The sequence below is a fragment of the Pristis pectinata genome, chromosome 3 (assembly GCF_009764475.1).
Source record: "Pristis pectinata isolate sPriPec2 chromosome 3, sPriPec2.1.pri, whole genome shotgun sequence".
In the NCBI taxonomy this organism is placed as follows: Eukaryota; Metazoa; Chordata; class Chondrichthyes; order Rhinopristiformes; family Pristidae; genus Pristis; species Pristis pectinata.
In genome coordinates, this window is record NC_067407.1 from 3039799 (window position 1) to 3062594 (window position 22796).

General features: G+C 49.6%; 1 protein-coding gene across 1 annotated transcript in view; it reads right to left on the reverse strand.

Moving 5' to 3' along the window:
- Positions 1 to 2531: 2531 nt before the first annotated feature.
- dnai3 (dynein axonemal intermediate chain 3) overlaps positions 2532 to 22796 on the reverse strand; it is an 85493-nt gene continuing 65228 nt past the window's right edge. The window contains exons 15-21 of the mRNA XM_052013159.1: positions 22421 to 22548; positions 18615 to 18678; positions 14476 to 14606; positions 9557 to 9761; positions 6775 to 6866; positions 5197 to 5307; positions 2532 to 2926 (exon numbers count right to left, since the gene is read on the reverse strand). Of these exons, the coding sequence (XP_051869119.1) occupies positions 2807 to 2926; positions 5197 to 5307; positions 6775 to 6866; positions 9557 to 9761; positions 14476 to 14606; positions 18615 to 18678; positions 22421 to 22548 (851 nt within the window). The 3' untranslated portion in view covers positions 2532 to 2806. The remainder of the gene's footprint in view (positions 2927 to 5196; positions 5308 to 6774; positions 6867 to 9556; positions 9762 to 14475; positions 14607 to 18614; positions 18679 to 22420; positions 22549 to 22796) is intronic.

Below are 22796 nucleotides of genomic sequence, written 5' to 3' on the forward strand. Positions count from 1 at the left end.
GTGAGCTTTGCTGCACAATTTGCCTTGGATGAGACTTGAACTAATGCCCCACTTGCTCTCTCAACTGAAACAACAGATCCCATCACCACTATGCCCAGGAAAAGCAGAGGAATTTTCACCCATATCCTGGGCATTAATTATCCCTCCAGTATCAGTACCTGCTCCCAATCAGTGTGGGAGCTTGCTGTGCAGACATTGGCTGCCTCATTTCCCACAGTACTACAGGCTGTGATGCACGTTGGGACACACAGAAAGGATGCTACGCAAATGCAAATTGTCTTTGTTCTTTATCAGGCTGGAGTTCCAACATGAAGAACTCGGGGAAGCTGTGACTGAGGGGAAGGTCCCACCGTGGTTGAGCGAGCTCGGGCTTTTCTCTTTGGAGAGGAGGAGAACGAGAGGTGACTTGATAGAGGTGTACAAGATGATAAGAGACATAGATCGAGTGGACAGTCAGAGACTTTTTCCCAGGGCGACAATGGCTAACATAAGGGGACATAATTTTAAGGTGATTGGAGGAAGGTATAAGGGGGATGTCAGGGGTAAGTTTTTTTTTAACACAGAGAGTGGTGGGTGCGTGGAACGCACTGCCGGCAGAGGTTGTGGGGCCAGATACATTAAGGACATTTAAGATAGTCTTTGATAGACACATGAATGATAGAGAAATGGAGGGCTATATGGGAGGGAAGATCTTAGAGCAGGATAAAATGTCGGCACAACGCCGTGGGCCGAAGGGCCTGTACTGTGCTGTAGAGTTTTACGTTCTATGTGTGGAGGCCTGGTTTTCATTAGGAACATTCTGAAGCTGGGGTTGTGGCTCCCGAGGTTTGGCGCACTCCCTGACACGCTTGGATAGTTCACAGTGGAAGCCCTGTTGAGACTTGAGCTCTGTAGGGTCCTGTATTTCATTACGAAGTATTAACTCACTAATGTGCCTCTCCAGCTGGAACCTACAGGTCATGACAGTAACGGAGCTGGCTGTGAGACGTTATATAACCAAGGAACACCTCCACACTAATTCATAGCAGGCAGTTGCTGATCCAGTCCTGCTGCAGTTCAGCAGGACTGGTCCCATCCACATGTGGGAATCATGAGTGAGATTACATATTGTATTCCTTGCATTTACCGCCCAAACTTCCTTAATGCCATTGGGAATAAAGTTAGTCAAAAAACTTGATAAATTATTTGATGGGAACTCACTTTAAAATCCAACCTGATGGCATGGACATTGAATTCTCCAATTTCAGGGAACCTGCTCCCCCTCTGTCCCTTTTCTCTCTCCTCCCAGGTCCTCTGACACCCGTCCCACCCCCCCATCACCCTGATTCTTTCCCCTCCACCACCCGCTCCATCCGCCCACCACCCACTCACCCCTCCCACTGGGTCCCCTCCCCCCCACTGTTCCCATCTGCCCTCCTCACCTCCCTCACTTGGTTCCATCCACCCTCCTCTCCTATCAGATCCCACCATCTGCAGCCCTGTGTCACCCCCACCTCTCGCCTCCCGGCCTCTGTCGCCGTTCCCACCCTCCCCTCCTCCATCTGCCCATCACCCCTCCTCACCTGGATCCACCCATCACCTGCCGGATCTTGCCCCACCCCTTCCCCCCTCCCCTCTTTATACTGGCTCTCTCCTCTGTTAAACTGCATCCACCACGGGTCTGCCCATTTCACTGATCTGTCCTTGCAAAGACCTCAGTCATCCTCCTCACTGCTCCTGAACTTGGAATCGTCTGCAGACTTTGAAATTATGTCCTTGAACACCAGACTATGTCATTAGGGAATTGTAAAATAAAGCATTAGGATTAGTGATAGGGTTAGGGTGAGGAAGCTTCAGATCATATGCAAACTTTGAAAGTTATACCTTGGTCATTAAGATTTATTAAAGTATTCAGATTAGGGTTAAGCCCAATCATAATACAGTCCCAAAGTGACCCCTGGCAGAGAGAACACCAGTCATTGTCTGCCCCTGCTGTCTGATAAACAACTATTTACACCACTCTCCGTTTTCATCTCTTAACCACTTTACATGTTACTCAGGAAAGTGCAGAGTTGAGGACACAGCTCAGTACATCACGGAAACCAGCCTCCCCACCATGGACTCTGTCTACACTTCCCACTGCCTCAAGAAAGCAGCCAACATAATCAAGGACCCCTCCCACCCCGAACATTCTCTCTTCTCCCCACTCCCATCATGCAGAAGATACAAAAACCTGAAACTACATACCACCAGACTCAAGGACAGCTTCTATCCCACTGTTATAATACTCTTGAACGGACCTCTTGTATGCCAGAAGATGAACTCTTGATCTCCCAATCTACCTTATCGTGGCCCTTGCACTTTATGTCTACCTGCACTTCACCTTCTCTGTAACAGTAACACTATATTCTGCATCCTGTTTTTCTTTTTACTGCCTCATTGTACTTAGGTACGGACTGATCTGTCTGGATGGCGTGCAAACAAAAGCTTTTCACTGTATCTTGGTACACGTGACAATAACAAACCAATCCAATCCATTTGTACTTTAATAATTTTGCTAACAAGTCTGTCATGAGGCATTTGCCAAACACCTTTTTAAAGCCCCATCAGTGAAACATGGAACAGGACAAAGGCGGTTTACCTTTAACATACTGAGCTCCCTCCACTCACCCACATCCTCTGAGTGCTAATTCTGTCAGCTTCTTGGCGTGTGCAGAGACGTTGACATCAGTCGGCCTTCTTCAAGCTTGGTTGCTGACGTTTCTAACATGGATCTGACAGTCTTTTATCAAATTTTATTTTTTTAAATATACAGGTTCAAAGATTTTCAGATCTTCCCAAGTTGGGCAAAGATGGCTTTCTTCTCATCCGTTAGATAAACAGCATACTCCTTCTTCAATTCCTCCTCTATCTGTTCTGCTGTCTTTGCCTCTATGACCGGAGGTGCCTAAAATGCAACACAAGTGTTGTGAAAGCCGTCAGCAGCGTCATGCTCTTTATATTCCATTTTGATCTTACCCCAGATCACCTCACCCCAATCCTTTCCAAAATTGTCTGGCGAGGCCATTTATACCAAAGCAAAATACTGCAGAAACTGAGAATCTGAAATAAAGGCAGAGATTGCCAGAAACACTCAGCAGGTCAGGCAGCATCTGTGGAGAGAGAAGCGGGAAGATCAGGGACCTGAAATGTCACACCGGTTTCTTTCTTTGCTGAGTGTTCCATCACCTACTGAGTTTTCAAGCAGATATTGCCACAACCCTCTCGATAAACTGCACAACCTGCCAATTGTGTCTTGTTAACAAGGTATTACATCGGGTACCCATGGAAGGCTCCACAGGGGGAGTCTTGGACTGAGGGGTCACAGTCTCGGAGTTAGTGGGGGAGGACGTTTAGAACTGAGATGAGGAGAAAGTGGATGGTGAAGCTTTGGAAATCTCGACCACAGAGGCCAGTGGAGGCTCAGTCACTTCATTCAGAACTGATGCCGAGATTCCTGGATATTAAGGGAATCGAGAAAGAATGGAGCAGGTAACTGATGCCTGAGGTCGATCAGCCACAGTAACTGACAGAGATTGGCTTGTCCCTGCTCCCATTTTCCTATGTTCTCACACAGTAAAACTCTGATAGTTCACTACCTGAATATTCAGGAACCCCGACGGTTGGTGAGCGACCCACCGGCTGATGTTCCCCATTCTCCCTTAAAAACCACCGGACCCCTATTCACACACCACTTTAAACTCACAAGATTCCTTGCAAAATTTATTATACTACTGTGTAACCAAAGAAAAGTGAATTAAAAGTGTCATGGGGTGTCAATCGGAATAACATCTGCTTCCATTCTCATTGCCTGAGTAAAGCAGCCAACATAATCCTCTCCCACCCCTGACATTCTCTCTTCTCCCCCCTCCCATCGGGCAGAAGATACAAAAGCCTGAAAGCACGTCCCACCAGGCTCAAGGACAGCTTCTATCCTGCTGTTATAAGACAATTGAACGGTCCCCTAGTACAATAACCTCAATACACTGGGTAACGAATTGATCTGTATGGATGGCATGCAATCCCAGCACATGTGGCAACAATAAACCAACTTACCAATTTATAACCCCCTCCAACCCCCTACCAATTGTTCTCCATTATCTCCCGATTCTACAAAGGCACAAACACCCACTGGTGTGCCTCTGTGACCATATTTGTTTGGGACCTGGACAACTTTGTCTCAAAGCTCCGGAGAAGATGGAGGTGAGCTGCCTCCTTGAACCACTGCAGTCTTGGTGAATGTGCTCCCAACGTGCTGTTGGGGAGGGAGTTCGGGACTGATGAGGAGGCCAGGACTCGGTGAACACACAGCACAAATCATTTTCAACGTGGGGCTTAAAGGCTTGCAGATCCCTGGTAAAGATTCCCACGGAGGAAGTACTGCATTAGCAGGGTAGGTAGAGCCATCGTTACCCATTGAGCTGACTACAGCTGACTCCGTGCACTCCCTCAGAGTGAGTTACAGCAGTGTCCATAAAACCTGGCACTGTGGAGCACTGAAGGAAAACAGATGTGGCCTGTCAGATTTGAAACAGATTTCCACAGTCAGCCAGATGTGCTTGATTCCAAAGTTAAAGTCATGCAGCTGAGACAGGAATGAGTCTTCAGCCAAAGGAACAGCCCCTCATATCCCGCCTGGGCAGTCTGCAACCCAACGGCATGAACACTGAGTTCTCCAACTTCAGGGAACCTGCTTCCCCTCTGTCCCTCTCTCTCTCCTCCTGATCCACCCAGTTTCTCCTACTCCAGCCCCTGGTCATACCCTTTCTTTCCCCTCTCTCCCCACTGTTCCCATCTGCCCTCCCCACCTCGGTTCCATGCTCCAACTTCTCCTATCAGATCCCACCATCTGCAGCCCTGTGTCGCCTCCACCTCTCGCCTCCCGGCCCCTGTCACCGTCTCCACTCTCCCCTCCTCCATCTGCCCGTCACCCCTCCTCACCTGGATCCACCCATCACCTGCCAGCTCCTGCCCCTTCCCTCCCCCTCGCCTCGTTATACCAGCTCTCTCCCCTCTGCTCTTTCAGTCCAGATGAAGGGTCTCAGCCCAAAATGTCAACAGTCCATTTCCCTTCGCAGATGCTGCCTGACCCGTTGAGTTCCTCCAGCAGCTCGTTTTTGCTCCGGACTCCAGTGCCTGCCATCTCTCGTGATTCCAGCGGAATGTCACCTTGCTCACCTGCTTCTTTTGATCTTGCTTTTCGATCATTTCAGCTCTCAACATTTTTCTCGTTTCAAAGTAACCCAGTCGCTTTACCTCTCTGTCGAAGTAACCTTCAACGATGGACTTCTGCAAAAGGCAACGGGTATCGGTTTGAGCAACTTTTGTTCGGGTGAGTTCATTGGGTCTGAGGACCGCTGGAAAGGCCAGCGTTTGTTGCCTATTTGCCATCCTGAACTGCCCCTTCAGAAGCCGGGGTTTCAGCTGCTAAATTCCTTCTGGTGAAGGAGCTCCCTCAGTGCGGTCAGGGAGAGAATTCCTGGGTTTAGACATCACACTGAAGCCATGCGCATGGTGAGTGTGAATAACTGGATCACAGTGTCTGAAGGAGAACAGGGTTCGTCAGTCCCATGTCTTCAGGCTTGACTCACTTCACTGAAAGCAAGTCTGGTCACCTTCACACTGCTCTTTGTAGGATCTTGCAGTACATCAGTTGGCTGCCATGTTTAGTCATAGAGCAACACAGCACGGATACAGGCCCTTCGGCCCAACCAGTCCATGCCGACCACGGTGCCCACCCAGCTAGTCCCAATTTCCTGCATTCGGCCCATATCCCTCCAAGCCCCACCCTCCATGTACCTATCCAAGTGCTTCTTAAATGATACTGTTGTACCTGCCTCACCCACTTCCTCTGACAGCTCGTTCCATTTCCCTCTGTGTGACAAAATTTGCCCCTCAGGTCCTTTCTTTCCCTCTCACCCTAAACCTATGCCTCCTAGTTCTGGACTCCCCTACCCTGGGGAAAAGACTGTTACCGTCCACCTTATCTAGGCCTCTCATAATTTTAAACACTTCTATAAGGTCGCCCCTCATTCTCCTATGTTCCAAGGAATGAAGTCCTAGCCCGGCCAACCTCTCCCTGTAACTCAGGCCCTCCAGTCCTGGCAACATCCTCGTAAATCTTCTCTGCATTCTTTCTGACATCAGTGGAGTGATGTCACGTTAAAAGCCCCCTTCATTGGCGGTATGGCACCCTGGGACATCCTGGGGTTGTTGGACAGTTCTGGGCTGGCAGCAGGAGGGGACGAATGTTTTACACCCTCCATTTCCCTGAAGTTGACTGTACAAGTTGTCTGTGGGGCACGAGGACAGGACGGACAGGAGAGAGGTTGAGAACCAGGGTCAGGGCAAAGCTGGGGCCAAACTGTCAGAGCGAGGAGTTACCCATTAGGCACCGAGGTCAGGAGAAACTTCTCGGTGAATCATTGGAACTCTGTCCTCGTGAAAGCTGAGGGGGCCCAGATGTATATTCATGGTCTCTGATTGACGATGGATTTGGGGAAAAGTGGACCTACAACAGAGGATCATATGGAATGGTGGGACAGGTTTAAGGGGCCAAACAGCCTACTCCTCCCCTTACTGTGTGTTCTGTGGATAGCTGGTGCTGCGGGTGGGTGGGAATGGGGTGAGCTTATCCCCGCCGGAGGTTTCTCCTGAACAGCAGGTTCAGCTGAGCGACAGACGGGATTCGGGGAAGAACTCGGAGCTTGCAAGGACCCACAAGTGACGAAGCTGAAACACAATCCCGTTACTCACCTCCTGGTTAAACGGATGTCTCAGGGACCAGGGCACCTCCAGAATGTGCAGGGTTCCAAAGTCATCAGACACTGCCAGTAGGTGCTGCTTTTCTGTTGAGGTTAACATAGAACACAGTACAGTACAGCACAGGAACAGGCCCTTCGGCCCACCATGTCTGTGCCCACCATGATGCCTAACCCCATCTGCCTGCACATGGTCCATATTCCTCCATTCCCTGCCTGTTCATGTGTCTGTCTAACAGCCTCTTAAACATTCCCATCAAATGTGCCTCCATCCCCACCCCGGCAGCCTGTTCCCAGGCACCCACCGCTCTCTGTGTAAAAAACTTGCCCCACACATCTCCTTTAAACTTTCCCCCTCCCACCTTAAGCCTGTGGCCTCTAGTATTTGACAGTTCCACTCTGGAGAAAAGACCCTGACTACTTACCCTATCTGTGCCTCCCATAATTTTATAAACTTCTATCAGGTCTCCCCTCAGCCTTTGACGCTCCAAAGAAAACAACCCAAGTTTGTCCAACCTCTCCTTATGGCTAGTACACTCCAATCCTGGTGAACCTCTTCTGCACCCTCTCCAAAGCCTCCACATCCTTCCTGTAATGGGGTGACCAGAACTGCACACAATGCTCCAAATGTGGCCTGACCAAAGTTTTACACAGCTGCAACATAACTTGCCAACTTTTATACTTAGTGCCTTGATCAATGAAGGCAAGCCTGCTGTAAGCCTTCTTCACCAGCCTATCTGCTTGTGTTGTCACTTCCAGGGAGCTATGGACTTGTATCCCAAGACCCTTCTGCACATCGATGCTCCTAAGGGTCCTGCCATTTACTGTGTACCTTTCTCTTACATTTGTCCACACAAAGTGCAACATCTCACGCTTGCCTGGCTTGAACTCCATCTGCCATTTCTCCCACAAAGTGCTGGAGGAACTCAGCAGGTCAGGCAGCATCTACAGAGGGAGACGAACAACATGACAGCCTCAACATCGATTTCTCTAACTTCCAGTGACCTCTCCCCTCTTCTTCCCCCCACTCCCCCTCTGTCTTCCCTCGTTCCGGTGGCCCCTCCCCCTCCTCTTTCCCCATCCCCCACCCTCATGTCCTGCCCATCCCTTCCCCACCTCCTTCCTTTATTCCAGGGTCCACTGCCCCTTCCCACCGGATTCCTTCTTCTTCAGCCCTTTGCCTCTTCTGCCCATCACCTCTCAGCGTCTCCCATCTCCCCTCCCCCCACCCACCCACCTTCCCCCCTCACCCGGACTCACCCGTCACCCGCCGGCCTCTGCTCCTCCCCCTCCCCCCACCTTATTCTGGCTTCTGCCCTCTTCCCATCCAGTCCTGATGAAGGGCCTCGGCCCAAAACGTCGACTGTTTATTTCCCTCCACGGATGCTGCCCGACCTGCTGAGTTCCTCCAGCACTTTGTGTGTTGCTCCAGATTCCAGAGTCTGCAGAACCTCTTGTGTCTGTCCATATCTCCAAATGGTCTATATCCTGCTGTATCCTTTGACTTCCTCACCCTCCACAACTCCACCAGCTTCCGTGTTAGGCTGGCAACACAGCAGAAACTCCAGCTGTTGACGAGACTTTGCTTTGGTTCCAATCCACAATCACCACGTCCTGGCTGCTTGTGTTCTGAGAACCCACTGAGCCACAGCACGGTGTCGATTTGCACGAGGGTCTCGTGCGCCCATTGTGCCTGTGGTCACGTTCCACAGACAATTCCGACCTGATGAAGTCAGGAATTCACGGTTGTAGGAAGGGGATTGCATGTTACTAACATGACATCTGTTGGTCATGGAGGAGTCCATTGGGCCCCTCGTGCCTGAGGCAGGGCCTTGATCGAGCTACACAATGGTCACAGGAACAAGAACAGGAGAAAACCCACCAGTTCCTTCAGCATCTTCTGCCAACCGATGAGATCATGGCTGATATGTGACCCCCACCCTTCCCCTCGGTTAATGCAACCCCTTGCTCAGATGTCCAAAATTCCAAAATTTAACTGCATTTGTCTCCGAACCTCAGTCTGTGTCACCTCTCCACAGTCCTGGAGGAACCAGTTCTCTCCTGGAACTGCTTCAGGTGATTCCCCATCACACCTCAGTGACCAGCCAGAGCCCGTGTGAGTAACAGACCGGCAGTGAGCTGTCTGTCCCCCGGTCGATGGACCTTCTCTACAAACACTGCCCCCTGCAGTCTCAGGGTCACAGTGAGGCACAGCACGAGTCCGTGCCGACCCCCAACCACCCATTGACACCAACCCTACACTGATCCCATTTCACTCTCCCCACATTCCCGTCAACTCCCCCCAGACTCTACCCCTCACCCACACACTGGGGGCAATTTACAGCCGCCAATTAACCCACCGACCCGCAAGTCTTTGGGATGTGGGAGGAAACCGGAGCACCCGAGGGAAACCCACGTGGTCATGGAGAACGTGCAAACTCCACACAGACAGTGCCGGAGGTCGGGGTCGAACCCGGGTCTCTGGAGCTGTGGGGCAGTGGGATGTCCTGATGCAGGGTTTTGATCCAAAACATGGACAATTCCTCCACCAACCCCCCACCCCCACCCCCACAGATGCTGCTCGACCCGCTGAGTTCCTCCAGCAGATAGTTTGTTGCTCCACATTCCAGCATCTGCAGTCTCTGGTGTCTCCATGGGATCAGTGCAAATGCGTGATTGATGGTCGGCACGGACTCGGTGGGCCAAAGGGCCTGTTTCTGTACTGTCTCTCCATGACAGAGCACCAGCCGGTTTGCACCAGCCCATCGGATACTCACGTGATACAATGCAGGGTTTCATACAACTGATCGGGACAGAAGAGATGTTCTGCATCTGGGAGGGCTCGTGCGTCTTTTCCAGTAAATCCCAGATGTCAATGTTGCCGTCTTCTTTCCCGATGACAAAGACCCCAGGTCTGGAGAGGGACCAGTGTCCCGTGGTGCATCGCCTGTCCCTGCAGGCGGAGTGCAGGAGGGGTCCGAGCTGTGAAGCACAACAGGTGGATTCTATTACAGCCCCAGCCAGAGCCAGCGTTAACACTACCGCTGGAAGTTGGACCCTCCGTTCCCAGTAACACAGCAGTTGTCTGCCCATTTCCCACACAAACGGATGGAGACTCTCCTCTTGTTCAAAAGTTCAAAAGGCACACGTCCTCCTTACCCTGTCTTCCGAACCAGCCAATGTATCATTGTTGCTGCGTGCTTTGTGATGTCCAAGATGAGATGTGAAATCTTCTACACAAATGCAAGACTTTCTTAACTCCATAAACTTCTCAACTAAAACTGTGTCTGAGCTCAAAGTCCTTTCTGCTGTGGAGATACAAGATGCTGGAATCTGGAGCAAGAACAAACTGCTGGAAGAAGAAGAACTCGGCATGGACAAGATAGGCCGAAGGGCCTGTTTCTGTGCTGTATAACCCTATAACTAGCTCCGCAGGTCAGGCAGCATCTGTGGAGTCTTAAGGGATGCTTGACATTTGGGGTTGAGGTCCTACACCAGGTACAAGACATTGGGGAGGCCACACTTGGTGTATTGTGTTCAGTTTTGGTCACCCTGCTGTTGGAAGGATGTCATTAAGCTGCAAAGAGTGCAGAGGAGATTTACGAGAAAGTTGCTGGGACTTGAGGGACTGAGTTATGGAGAGAGGTTGAGCAGGTTGGGACTTTTTTCATTGGAGTGTAGGAGAATGAGGGGTGATCTTATAGAGGTGTATAAAATCATGAGGGGCATGGATAGGGTGAATGCACTCAGTCTTTTTCCCAGGGTTGGGGAGTCAAGAACTAGAGGGCATAGGTTTAGGGTGAGAGGGGAGAGATTTAATTGAACCCTGAGGGGCAACTTTTTCACCCAGAGGGTGGTCAGTACATGGAACGAGCTGCCAGAGGAAGTGAGTGAGGCAGGTACATTAACAACATTTAAAAGGTACTTGGACAGGTCCATGGATAGGAAAGGTTTAGAGGGATATGGGACAAACGTAGGCAAATGGGACTAGTTTAGATTGGAATGTTGGTCGGCATGGACCGGTTGGCCCTAAGGGCCTGTTTCCGTGCTGTATGACTCTATGACCAGGATGGACGCACGATGTTGACTCGAAATATTGACCATCCCTCTACCTCCACAGATGCTGCCTGACCTGCTGAGTCCCTCCAGCAGTTTGATTTTGCGCCTTTACACTCCTCTCCAACCCACTGTCTAACCCCCTCAGCGTTTGCCTGCCATGTGGGAACAAGATGTTATTCATCCACACGAGCCTGTTCCCCTCCACCCCCGCCGGCCTATCAGAGGGGGTAGCTTCCAATTCCCACAGCCCTCAGACAAAAACTGACAATGCTGAAACACTCATCAGGTCAGGCAGCATCCACAGAAAGAGAAACAGTCGATGTTTCAGGCCAAAGACCCTTCATCGCAACTGAATCCCTCTCCACAGATGCTGCCTGGACTGCTGAGTGTTTCCAGCACCATCTGGTTTTATTTCAGATTTCCAGCATCTGCAGTGTTTTGACTTTCACCCGTCACCCTCAGCATGGAGAAGATCTTCTCATCACCCACGGACAGGCTGGTCTGCTGCGAGGCCATCTCCTCCACAGCCCAAACCCTCCACAGTTCCTCTCAGCATCTTCTCCATCACACTGATCATCTTAAACCCCTCAGTTTTAACACAGCTTCATCTTTTAAACAGATGGGAAACCAACCTGTTGATAAAAGGCTAACTGCATCCAGAGATTCCAGAGTTAAGGTACATGGAAGTATCAGAGCCCTGGATACGGTGGACGGCAAAGTGGACAACTCACTGGGAGGGGAATTGGTAGAGAGGGCAGTGGGGAAATATTTCACCAGGAGACAGGTCTGGGAGGCAGGGGGAGGCAGAGGGCTTCAAAGTCACTTAATCACATGATGTAACTTCATGAAACTTTACTGGGTCACGGTGAGAGAGCTGGGCTGTGGGATTAACCTGGAGACCTGATTTTAGTCTGCCACACACCAGATGGGCCAAACGGCTCCCTTCATTTCTCACATAGTATCTCATGGCCAATAGACCCCCAGGCTGGTGCTGGCTGGGATCAGGGTTCCTGGATGAGGGGCATTTGGGAAAGGAATTCTGCTCGTGAACCACACTGATCAGAAGGGTACAGTAGCACAGTGGTTCAATAACTGGATCAGCGGCCCCAGGTCTGGACCACGGACACAGAGAAATGAGTTCGAATCTCACCACCGCAGCTGGGGGAGTTCAATTCAAATAATTACATCAATCTGGTCTGAAAGCTGGTCTCAGTAATGGGCGCAGAATCACAGAACTGAACAGCACAGAAACGGGCCCTTCGGCCCATCTTGTCCATGCTGACCATGATGCCCAGCTACATTAACCCCATTTGTCCACACTAGGCCCATATCCCACTGCACCTTTCCCATCCAAGTACCTGTCCAACATGTCTTTTATGTGTTTTAATTGTACCTGCCTCCACCACCTCCCCTGGCAGCTCGTTCCAGACACCCAACAACCTCTGGGTGAAAAGCTTGTCCCTCAGATCTCCTCCCCTCTCACCTTAAACCTGTGCCCTCCACTTTTACACTCCTCTGCCCTGGGAAAGAGACTCTGACCATCCATACCCCTCATCATTTTATAAACCTCTATAAGGTCATCCCTCAGCCACCTATGTTCCAGTGAGAATCCAATCTCTCCTTATAACTACAGCCCTCCATTCCAGGCAACATCCCGGTGAATCTCTTCTGCACTCTCTCCATTGCTGCCACACCCTGCCTGTAGTGCAGTGACCAGAACTGTACACCATGGTCCAAATGTGGCCTGACCAATGTTGTGTACAGCTGTAATGTGACATCCCAGCTCTTGCACTCAGTACCTCAGTCTATGAAGGCAAGCGTGCTGAACGCCTCCTTCACTACCCTACCCACCTGTGTCACCATTTTCAGGGAGCTATGAACTTGCACTCCAAGGTCTTTCTGTACACTAGCCGTCCTGAGGCCCCTGCCATTCACTGTACATGTCCGGCCAGTATTACACAACGCAAAATGCACTACCTCACACCCCACTTCTCCACCCAACTTTCCAACTGACCCATGTCTCTCTGTATCCTTACACAACCTGCTTTATCATCTACAACTCCACCAACTTCAGAGTTGTCATCAAATTTACTAAACAGTCCACCCATATTCTCATCCAAATCATTTATATATATATATATATATATATATATATATATATATATATATGGTAAACGACAAAGGTGCCAGCACCGATCCCCATGCTACACCATTGGTTATGGATTCCCAGCCAGAAAGACACCCCTTGACCACTCCCCTCTGCCTCCGATCACCCGGCCAATGTTGGACCCATGTGCCTTAACCTTCTGCACCAGCCTACTGTGCGGGACCTTGAGAAGATGGTGGTGAGTCTCCCTCCGGATAGTCAGGCTGCTTAGCACCGGTTGGGTTAGTAGATCAGGTTTGGAGGTGGCTAGTGAGGTGAAGGCTGGAAGTTGGGGAGAGGGGCTTTGGAAGGGGGAGGATGGGAAGCGGTGGGGAGAGGAATGGCTGGGTATGGAGAAGGATGTATACTGGGAGTGGGGGGTGATGGGTGTGTGGGAGGATGGAACGGGTGGGGTTACAGTTAGTCCATGTGTGTGGATGCGAGGTAGGAGATGGGTTGGCAGTTGTAGTGGAAGGCGATGTGGTGTGTTGGGCTGTTGTTGACACTCTCCAGTGGTGTGGACATAGAACAGAACAGTACAGCACAGGAACAGGCCCTTCGGTCCACTACGTCTGTGCCGGACACGATGCCAAATTAAACTAAATCTCTTCTACCTGCACGTGACCCACATCCCTCCGTTCCCTGCATATTCATGTGTCTGTCTAAAAGCCCCTTACACGCCACTATCGTATCTGCTTCCACCACTTCCCCCGGTGGTCTATTCCAGGCACCCACCACTCGCTGTGTGAGAAAAACCTGCCCCGCACATCTCCTTTAAACCTTCCCCCTCTCGCCTTAAATGCATGTCTTCCAGTATTTGACATTTCCACCCTGGGAAAAAGACTGACTGCCTACCCTACCTACGCCTCTCATAATTTTCTAAACTTCTATCGGATCTCCCCTCAGCCTCCGACCCTCCAGAGGAAACAACCCAAGTCTGTCCAACATCTCCTTACAGCTCATACCCTCTAATCCAGGCAGCATCCTGGTGAACCTCTTCTGCACCCTCTCCAAAGCCTCCAGTCCCTTCCTGTAATGGGGTGACCAGAATTGCACACAATACTCCAAGTGCGACCTAACCAAAGTTTTATACAGCTACAACATGACTTCCTGACTCTTATACTCAGTGCCCTGAGTATAAAGGTAAGCATGCCATACACCTTCCTTACCACCCTATCTACTTGTGTGGCCAATTTCAGTGGGCTATGGACTTGGACCCCAAGATCCTTCTGTACATCAATGCTGTTAAGGGTCTTGCCAATAACTTTACACTTTCCCCTTACATTTGACTTCCCTAAGTACAGCACCTATGGAGTATTGAGACACCGCTGTAAGGTGCAAGACCACAGGTATGGGAGCACTCGATGGCTGAATCCTGGCAGTGACAAAGATTAGGAGTTGAAGTGTTGGGAAGTGAGAAATGTTTGGGTGTGCGGAGAACACTTGAAATTGGCTTTGAGTCAGTGAGCAGCTTAATGTACAATTACTCACAGTAACACCTTCCTTCCAAATTGCAATTGTCCATCCTCCCACAGTCAGAATGATATCCCCAAAAAACGGCGACCGTTGCACTGTATTCACAGGTCCGTCGTGAACAGCGTGGCAGTGGGTGGGTTTCGGGGCTGTAACAGGAATGTACACCAGAAGCTTTATCAGTAAAGAGCAAAACACAAGAAAACAAGAGCGGGAGGAGGCCCCTCGGCCCCTCAATCCTGTCCCACTATTCAATGTGACCATGGCTGATCTGCCCCAGGCCTCACCTCCTCTTCTGTGCTAGTTCCCCATCACCCTCAATTCCCTGATCTCTCAGACATTTACCTCCCTGCTCTTTAAATCCCCCCAGTGATCCAGTCTCCACACCCTTTGGGGCAGAGAATCCCACAGATTCCCCTCCCTCTGTGAGAAGTCCCTACACACCTCAGTCTTAAATGTCCGCCCCCTAATCCTGTAACTGTGTCCCCTCGTTCCAGACTCTCCCACTGGTGGAAACATCTTCACATCTCCCCTGTCTTGTCCCTTCAGGATTGGAGATATTCCAGTAAGGTCACCCCACGTTCCCCTAACCTCCGAAGAATGCAGGGTTGTTCTATCATGGCAGGAATTGGCAAAACTAGACTGGGAGCAATTACTGGGAGCAGCTACAAAAGCCTGAGAGCACGTACCAGCAGACCCAAAGGCAGCTTCTTTCTCGCTTTTATCAGACTCTTGAATGGACCTCTCATTGAACTCTGAAATCCCAATCTACCTCGACGTGGCCCTTGCACTTTATTTGCCTCCCTGCAGTGCACTCTCTCTGTAACTGGAACACCATATTCTGCATTGTTTTCTCTTTACTACCTTGCTGTACTTATGTACGGAATGATCTGTCTGGATGGCACGCAGACAAAAGCCTTTCATTGTATCTCGGTACATGTGACAACAATAAACCAATGACCAATATCAGCTTTTTCAGGGACTTTGAAGTACATGGTTCACTGAAAGTGGAGTCACAGGTAGACAGGGCGGTGAAGAAGGCTTTTGGCACGCTGACCTTCATCAGTCAGGGCACTGAGTATAAAAGTCGGGAGGTTATGGTGCAGTTGTATTAGATACTGGTGACTCTTGGAGTAGTGTGTTCAGTTTTGGTTGCCTTGCTATAGGAAAGATGTTATTAAACTGATCAGATTTACAAGGATGTTGCCAGGACTGAGTTATAGGGAGAGGTTGGACAGGCTAGGACTTTATTCCTTAAAGTGTAGGAGACTGAGAGGTGATCTTATAGAGGTGTATAAAATCATGAGGGGTATAGATAGGGTGAAGGTACGCAGTCTTTTTCCCAGGGTTGGGGGATCAAGAACTAGAGGGCACAGGTTTAAGGTGAGAGGGGAGAGAGTTAATAGGAACCTGAGGGGCAACTTTTTTTCTTACACAGAGCGAGGTATCTATGTGGAATGAGTTGTCAGAGGAAGTGGTCGAGGCAGGTACAATAACAACTTATAAAAGACAGTTGGACAGGTACATGGAATCGGAAGGTTTAGAAGGTTATGGCAAATGGGACTAGTTTGGATGGGCATTTTGGTCAGCATGGAGCAGTTGGGCTGAAGGGCCTGTTTCCGTGCTGTATGACTCTATGATTGATTCAGCTGCGGGTGACAAATTCTCTCACAAGTAAACACAGCAGCAAATTATCACACAAGGTGATTAAACAGCTCAGCAAGTGTGTCCCAGCTGCTCAAAGATGAAACAAATACAGCATGCCAGCCACAAGCTAACGTATAAAGTTAAAGCTTGCAGGGGGTTTGATTTATGTGCTGACTGGCTGCTTTCTCTCAATGTCTGTGTGAGACTGGTTGAAACATGACACGTGCCAACACACTGCTGTAAACTTCCAAACAGCTGCTCGTTAAGTGCACCAAATTCAGCATCAACCCTGGGTCTGACATCTGAGACCAGGTACTCGCGGAGGGAGCAACTGGGGTCGGGAGTCTGCTAAAAATCTCTGAACTCCAGCTTCAACTGAAATCGCCAATTCCTTTACAGTGGAGGAGGATGTTGCCAGATGGACATTCAACACTTCCAGACAAGGAGAATTTCCAGCAATATTTTGTTTCTGGATGAGAACTTGCTGGAAACACGCAGTCTCCGTTAATGGCTGGAGAAAGGGGAGGGAGGTTAAACTTCCAGACTGAGGGTGTCAGCTTTGCATTGGACTGAGGAGATCTGGGGTTCGATTCCCTCACCAGGGTTGACTGAATACAAAACCGATTGGCTGTTATATTAACCTGTGTCACAGCTGTGACAAGGATTAAAAAATAGTCCTCGAGTCAGGCAGCACAGAACAGATAAATTGGTAAATCGGTTTATTATTGTCACATGTACCGAGCTAAAGTGAAAAACTTTGTTTTGCATTCCATCCATACAGATCATTTCATCGCAGTGCACTGAGGTAGTACAAGGGAAAACAGTAACAGAATGCAGAATAAAGTGTCACAGCTACAGAGAAAGGCAGTGCAGGCAGACAATAAGGTGCAAGGCCATAACAAGGTAGATTTTGAAGTCAAGAGTCCATCTTATCGTACTGGGGACGATAGCAGGCCCCTCAGCCAAACCCACTACCTTGGGAAAGCAGCCAATCAGAGACCCCACCCACCCCGGACATTCTCTCTTCTCTCCCCTCCCATTGGGCGGAAGATACAAAAGCCTGAAAGCACCAGGCTCACGGGGAGTCACGCAGTCACGAGGAGAACATACAAACTCCTTACAGACAGCAGCCGGAATTGAACACAGATCGCTGGCGCTGTAATAGCGTTATGCTAACCACTACACTACCGTGATGCCCATGTCTGTCTGGATAGCATATACACAAGAGCTTTGCACTGTATCTCGGTACACATGACAATAATAAACCAATACCAAGTCCATGTCAACCATCACCCACCCATTGACACCAATCCTACACTGATCTCATTTTATCCTCCCCACATTCCCACCAACTACAGGCACAGTAGTGTAGTGGTTAGCGTAATGCTTTACAGCACCAGCGACCTGGGTTCAATTCCGGCCACTGTCTGTAAGGAGTTTGTATGTTCTCCCCGTGTCTGCGTGGGTTCCCTCCGGGTGCTCCGGTTTCCTCTCACATTCCAAAGATGTACGGGTTAGGAAGTTGTGGGCGTGCTATGTTGGCACCGGAAGCGTGGCGACACTTGCGGGCTGCCCCCAGAACACTCTACGCAAAAGATGCATTTCACTGTGTGTTTCAATGCACATGTGACTAATAAAGAAACCTTATCTTATCTTAACTCCCTCCAGATTCCACCCCTCACCCACACACTGGGGACAATTTACAGCAGGCAATTAACCCACCGACCCGCACGTCTCTGGGATGTGGGAGGAAACCGGAGCACCCAGGGAAAACCCACGTGGTCACAGGGAGAACGTGCAAACTCCACACAGACAGCGCCGGAGGTCACTGGAGAAACCCTACAATGGTTTGCAAAGAACTTGAAGACAGTCCATGGTAGAATAGTGTATCGCTGTTCCTTCATCTGTCTCTCTCTCTTTCTTTGACATCATGGGTCACAGGTCATAGGCCTTATTTAGCACCATAAGATAAGATAAAATGAAAGACTTGGAGTTTAGACGCATCTTTCACACCCTCCTCAAAGTGCTTCACAACAAACAAGGCCCTCTCAGGGATACAGTAGTGTGGTGGTCAACTTACTTGACCAGCAGCTAGAACTGTGGACCAATAATCTCTAGACACGAGTTCAAATCCCAGCATAGCAACGGAGAACTTAAAATTCAAGTCATTAAATACATCCAGAATTAAAAAAAGTCTCAATAACTATGACAACGAATCCACCAGGTTGTTGTAAAGACCCATCTGATCACCTTCAGGGGAGCCATCTATCATCCTCTCGCCTGCACCCTGGTCTGTATGTGACTTGAAATCCACCAATATAATTGATTCACGATGGGGCGGTTGGGGATGGACAATAACTACTGGCGTTGCTAACATCCACAGCTTGTGAATGAGTACATTTGAGAAGCGCAGTCACAGTTTCTTTCTGTAGAAACTTACCACCAAGCTGGACACAAAATGATTACTTCCCATGGCGATTTCACAAAAGGATCAGAAGTCGTTCACTTACTGGTCATTTTTCCAGTGTCCACGTCCTTCTCCACTTGCCAATCTACGTAAATAATTTCTCCATCCTGGAGGAAAGGAATAAAACTCAATGAAAGCAACTTCAGCTGGAGAATTACAACCTTCTGGACAACACTGAGCTCAAGCACTTTCAGGCAACCTTGCCGGTCACAGGTTTTGATAACATCACCTTATTAATCACATGTACATCGAAACACACAGTGAAATGCATCTTTTGCGTAGAGTATTCTGGGGGTAGCCCGCAAGTGTCGCCACGCTTCCGGTGCCAACATAGCACGCCCACAACTTCCTAACCCGTACGTCTTTGGAATGTGGGAGGAAACCGGAGCACCCGGAGGAAACCCATGCAGACATGGGGAGAATGTACAAACTCCTTACAGACAGTGGCCGGAATTGAACCTGGGTCTCTGGCGCCGTAATAATGTTACACTAACCACTACACTTTTTACCTGTCCTACTGACAGGTCCCTTTCACCTGGGACCATCATCCTTTTTCTCTCTTATCTCTCCATCGTGGCACAGACTTTCCCTCCTGTTCTCAGACCTATGTCCTCTTCAGAACTGTCGGGAACCAATTGATAGATGCTGGTTGCTGTAATTAGTCAACAGTAGCACACAACTGGATTCTGTGACAATTGAGAACAGGACACAGCTGCCCTGCTCCCTTCTCTCTCCTCAGTCCCAGGGTTCCAGCCAAGTCCCAGTGCAGAGACCAAGGCTCCATACATGTCAGCTGACACACCTGCACAGTACTGGGGGACTGTTTCATTGATGAAGGTGATTTCTTTCTGACGAGTCACTTACTGAAGTATCATCTACCCTGGGGGACGATCTCCCTGGGACCGATACTTATACAGTTGTGCAGCAATGAAATAGGCCCTTCAGCCCATCATGTCCATGCTGACTGTTGTGCCTATACACCATGATCCCAGTTACCCACATGTCTGTCCCCTTCTATGCCCTGCTTATTCGTCCTGACTAAATGCCTCTTAGACTGATTCCACCACCTCCTTTGGCAGTGAGTTTCAGGTATCGACTCCTCTCGGTGTCAAAACATGTACCCCTCAGATCTCCTTTAAAACTCCTCTTCCTGTCGCCTTAAACCCAGGCCCTCTTGTTTTTGACACCCTTACCTTGGGAAAAAGATTCTGGCTACTCACCCTCTCCATACAACTCTATTAGGTCACCCCTCAGCCTCGTCTGCTCCAGGGAAAACAAGTCCAGCATCCAATCTCTCCCCAAAACTAAAAGCCTCCAAACCAGGCACCACCCTGGTGAATCCCCTCTGCACTCTCTCCATTGCAACCACACCCTTCCTTCAGTGCGGTGACCAGAGCTGCACCCAATGCTCCACTGGCCCAACCAGTGTTTTATAAAATTGCAACATGACATCCCAATTCTTACATTCCATGCCATATACCTCTCCTATTTTCCCCTCTCTGTCCAATCCTCTGGTCCTCCCCTTTCTTGTCCCCCTTCCCAGCCTCACTTCACCCATCTTTGTCCTCTACCACCTCCTGGCTCCATCCACCCACTTCACCCATAGGTTCCCACCCCACCAACTCCCATCTGGTTCCAACTGTCGTTCACCTCTCCCTTCTCCTCGAATGGTTCCCATTCTCACCTCCAAGTCCAACCCTGGCAGCCCTTTAGTGTTCCTGCTGATCTCCGTCCAGCAGCTATCTCCACACTCCTCTCCCCCCACCTTGTTCTGTCTGTTTTTCCCCCTTTTTCCTCTCTGTCTCTGTCTCTCTCTCTCTGTCTCTCTACCTCCATCTATCATCCATCTGCCAGTCTCCCAACTCCACCCCCTCCCCTCCCCTCCCCGGAACCACCTGCCTGTCATCCCTCACCCGTCCTCCGTCCACCAATCACCTCAGGCTCCTGTCTCACCACACCCCTTCTCCTCTCTATACCACCCATCTCCCCTCTCTGCCCTCAGTCCTGATTCAGGGTCTTGACCTGAAACGTTGACAATTCCTCCCCCCACCCCCCCCAACCCCGACAGACGCTGCTCGACCCGCTGAGCTCCTCTAGCAGATTGTTGATCCAGATTCTAGCATCTGCTGTCTCTTATGTCTCTGCACCATCTGCCTCCTCCCCCACCCCATCGACCTGTGTTACCACTTCCGGGGAACAATGGACGTGAACTCCCTGTGTGTAACAACATTCCTTGGCAGCCTACCACTTACTGTACATGTCCCAGCCCTATTTGACTTCTCAATTTGCATCAGTCACACTTGTTGGGATGAGATTCTATCTGCCAACACTCCACCCAACTTTCCATCTGATCTGTATCCTGCTTTAGCCAAAGACAATCTTCCTCCCTGTCCACAACACCACCAACTTTTGCGTCATCCACAGACTTACTACCATACTTCCTACACTCACATCCACATCACTACATTCATGGCCAAGAAAGCTCACCAGCGCCTCTACTTCCTCAGGAGGCTAAAGAAATTCTGTTTGTCCCCTTTGACTCTCACCAACTTTTACCGATGCACCATAGAAGGCATCCTATCTGAATGTATCACGGCTTGGTACAGCAACTGCTCTGCCCAGGACCGCAAGAAACTGCAGAGAGTTGTGGACACAGCTCAGCACGTCACGGACACCAGCCTCCCCTCCTTGGACGCTGTCTTTACCTCTCGTTGTCTTGGTGAAGCAGCCAGCATAATCAAAGACCCAACCCACCTGGGACATTCTCTCTTCTCTCCTCTTCCATCGGGTAGAAGATACAGGAGCCTGAGGGCACGTACCACCAGACTTAAGGACAATTCTACCCCACTGTGATAAGACTATTGAACGGTTCCCTTATACAATGAGATGGACTCTGACCTCACGATTTACCTTGTTGTGACCTTGCACCTTATTGCACTGCACTTTCTCTGTAGCTGTGACACTTTACTCTGTACTGTTATTGTTTTTACCTGTACTACCTCAATGCACTCTGTACTAACCCAATGTAACTGCACTGTGTAATGAATTGACCCGTACGATCGGTTTATAAAACAAGCTTTTTACTGTACCTCGGTACAAGTGACAATAATAAACCAATACCAATATCAACATCGTTAATACACATCATAAACAAGGGTCCCAGCACCGATCCCTGCCGTACACCACTGGTCACGGACTCCCATCAGAGAAGCACCTTCCACCACCCTCTGCCCCCCTGTCACCAAATCAATTATCCCTCGATCAACACTGCAACCTGTTTTTTTTTTAGTTTTTTGTGTACAAACCAGCAGGGGGCATAGTGATGGGAGGCACAGCCTCACAGCTCCAGAGACCCAGGTTCGATCCCAACCTCCGGCGCTGTCTGTGTGGAGTTTGCACGTTCTCCCTGTGACCGTGCGGGTTTCCCCCGGGTGATCCGGTTTCAGAGACGTGCAGGTCTGCTGTAAATTGTCCCCAGTGTGTGGGTGAGGTGTAGAATGTGGGGGCAGTTGATGGGAATGTGGGGAGATTGCATGGGATCAGTGTAGGATTGGTGGAAATGGGTGGTCGATGGTCGGCATGGACTTAATGGGCCAAAGGGCCTGTTTTCCTGCTGTTTGACTCCATGGGGGAGGCTTGAGGGGCTGAGTGGCTTTCCCCTACACCTATTTTCTTGCATTTGTACCCAGTATGTTCCATTACATTGCTAAAGCATTTCATTGGCCATAGAGTTCCTTGAGATGATTTACAAGGAACGTGGAAGGTGCTGTGGAAATGATAATCTTTTTCACTAATACAATCACTTGGCCTAACTTGAGTCCCAGAACAAGAAAGCTCAGACTTACTTACCTCGGAACCAATGAAGAGGAAGGTGTTGATGTCCGTCAGGTTGGTCAGATCTCTGGCTGAAGGAACATCCTTGGTGCTGTATTCTGTGTTTTCCCCTTTGCCCTTCAAGAGGTGGAGTTGGGCTTTCTCTGTGGAGAGGACAACCATTCATCATTGTGTACATCACAGGATTTTCTTTTGGAAGCACAAGTGATTAAAATTAACTATTTTTTAAAAAGGGAATTACCACAACTTTTTGAAATTCTGAATTCTACACAATCCTATCTGAGACCATAGTGGGAACAGGAGTGAGTTATTCAGTCCTTCCAGCTGGCTGTGCAGAGGTTTTGGACAAGTCTTGATCTGTAGACACTTCAGTATGTCTCCTGAATGCATT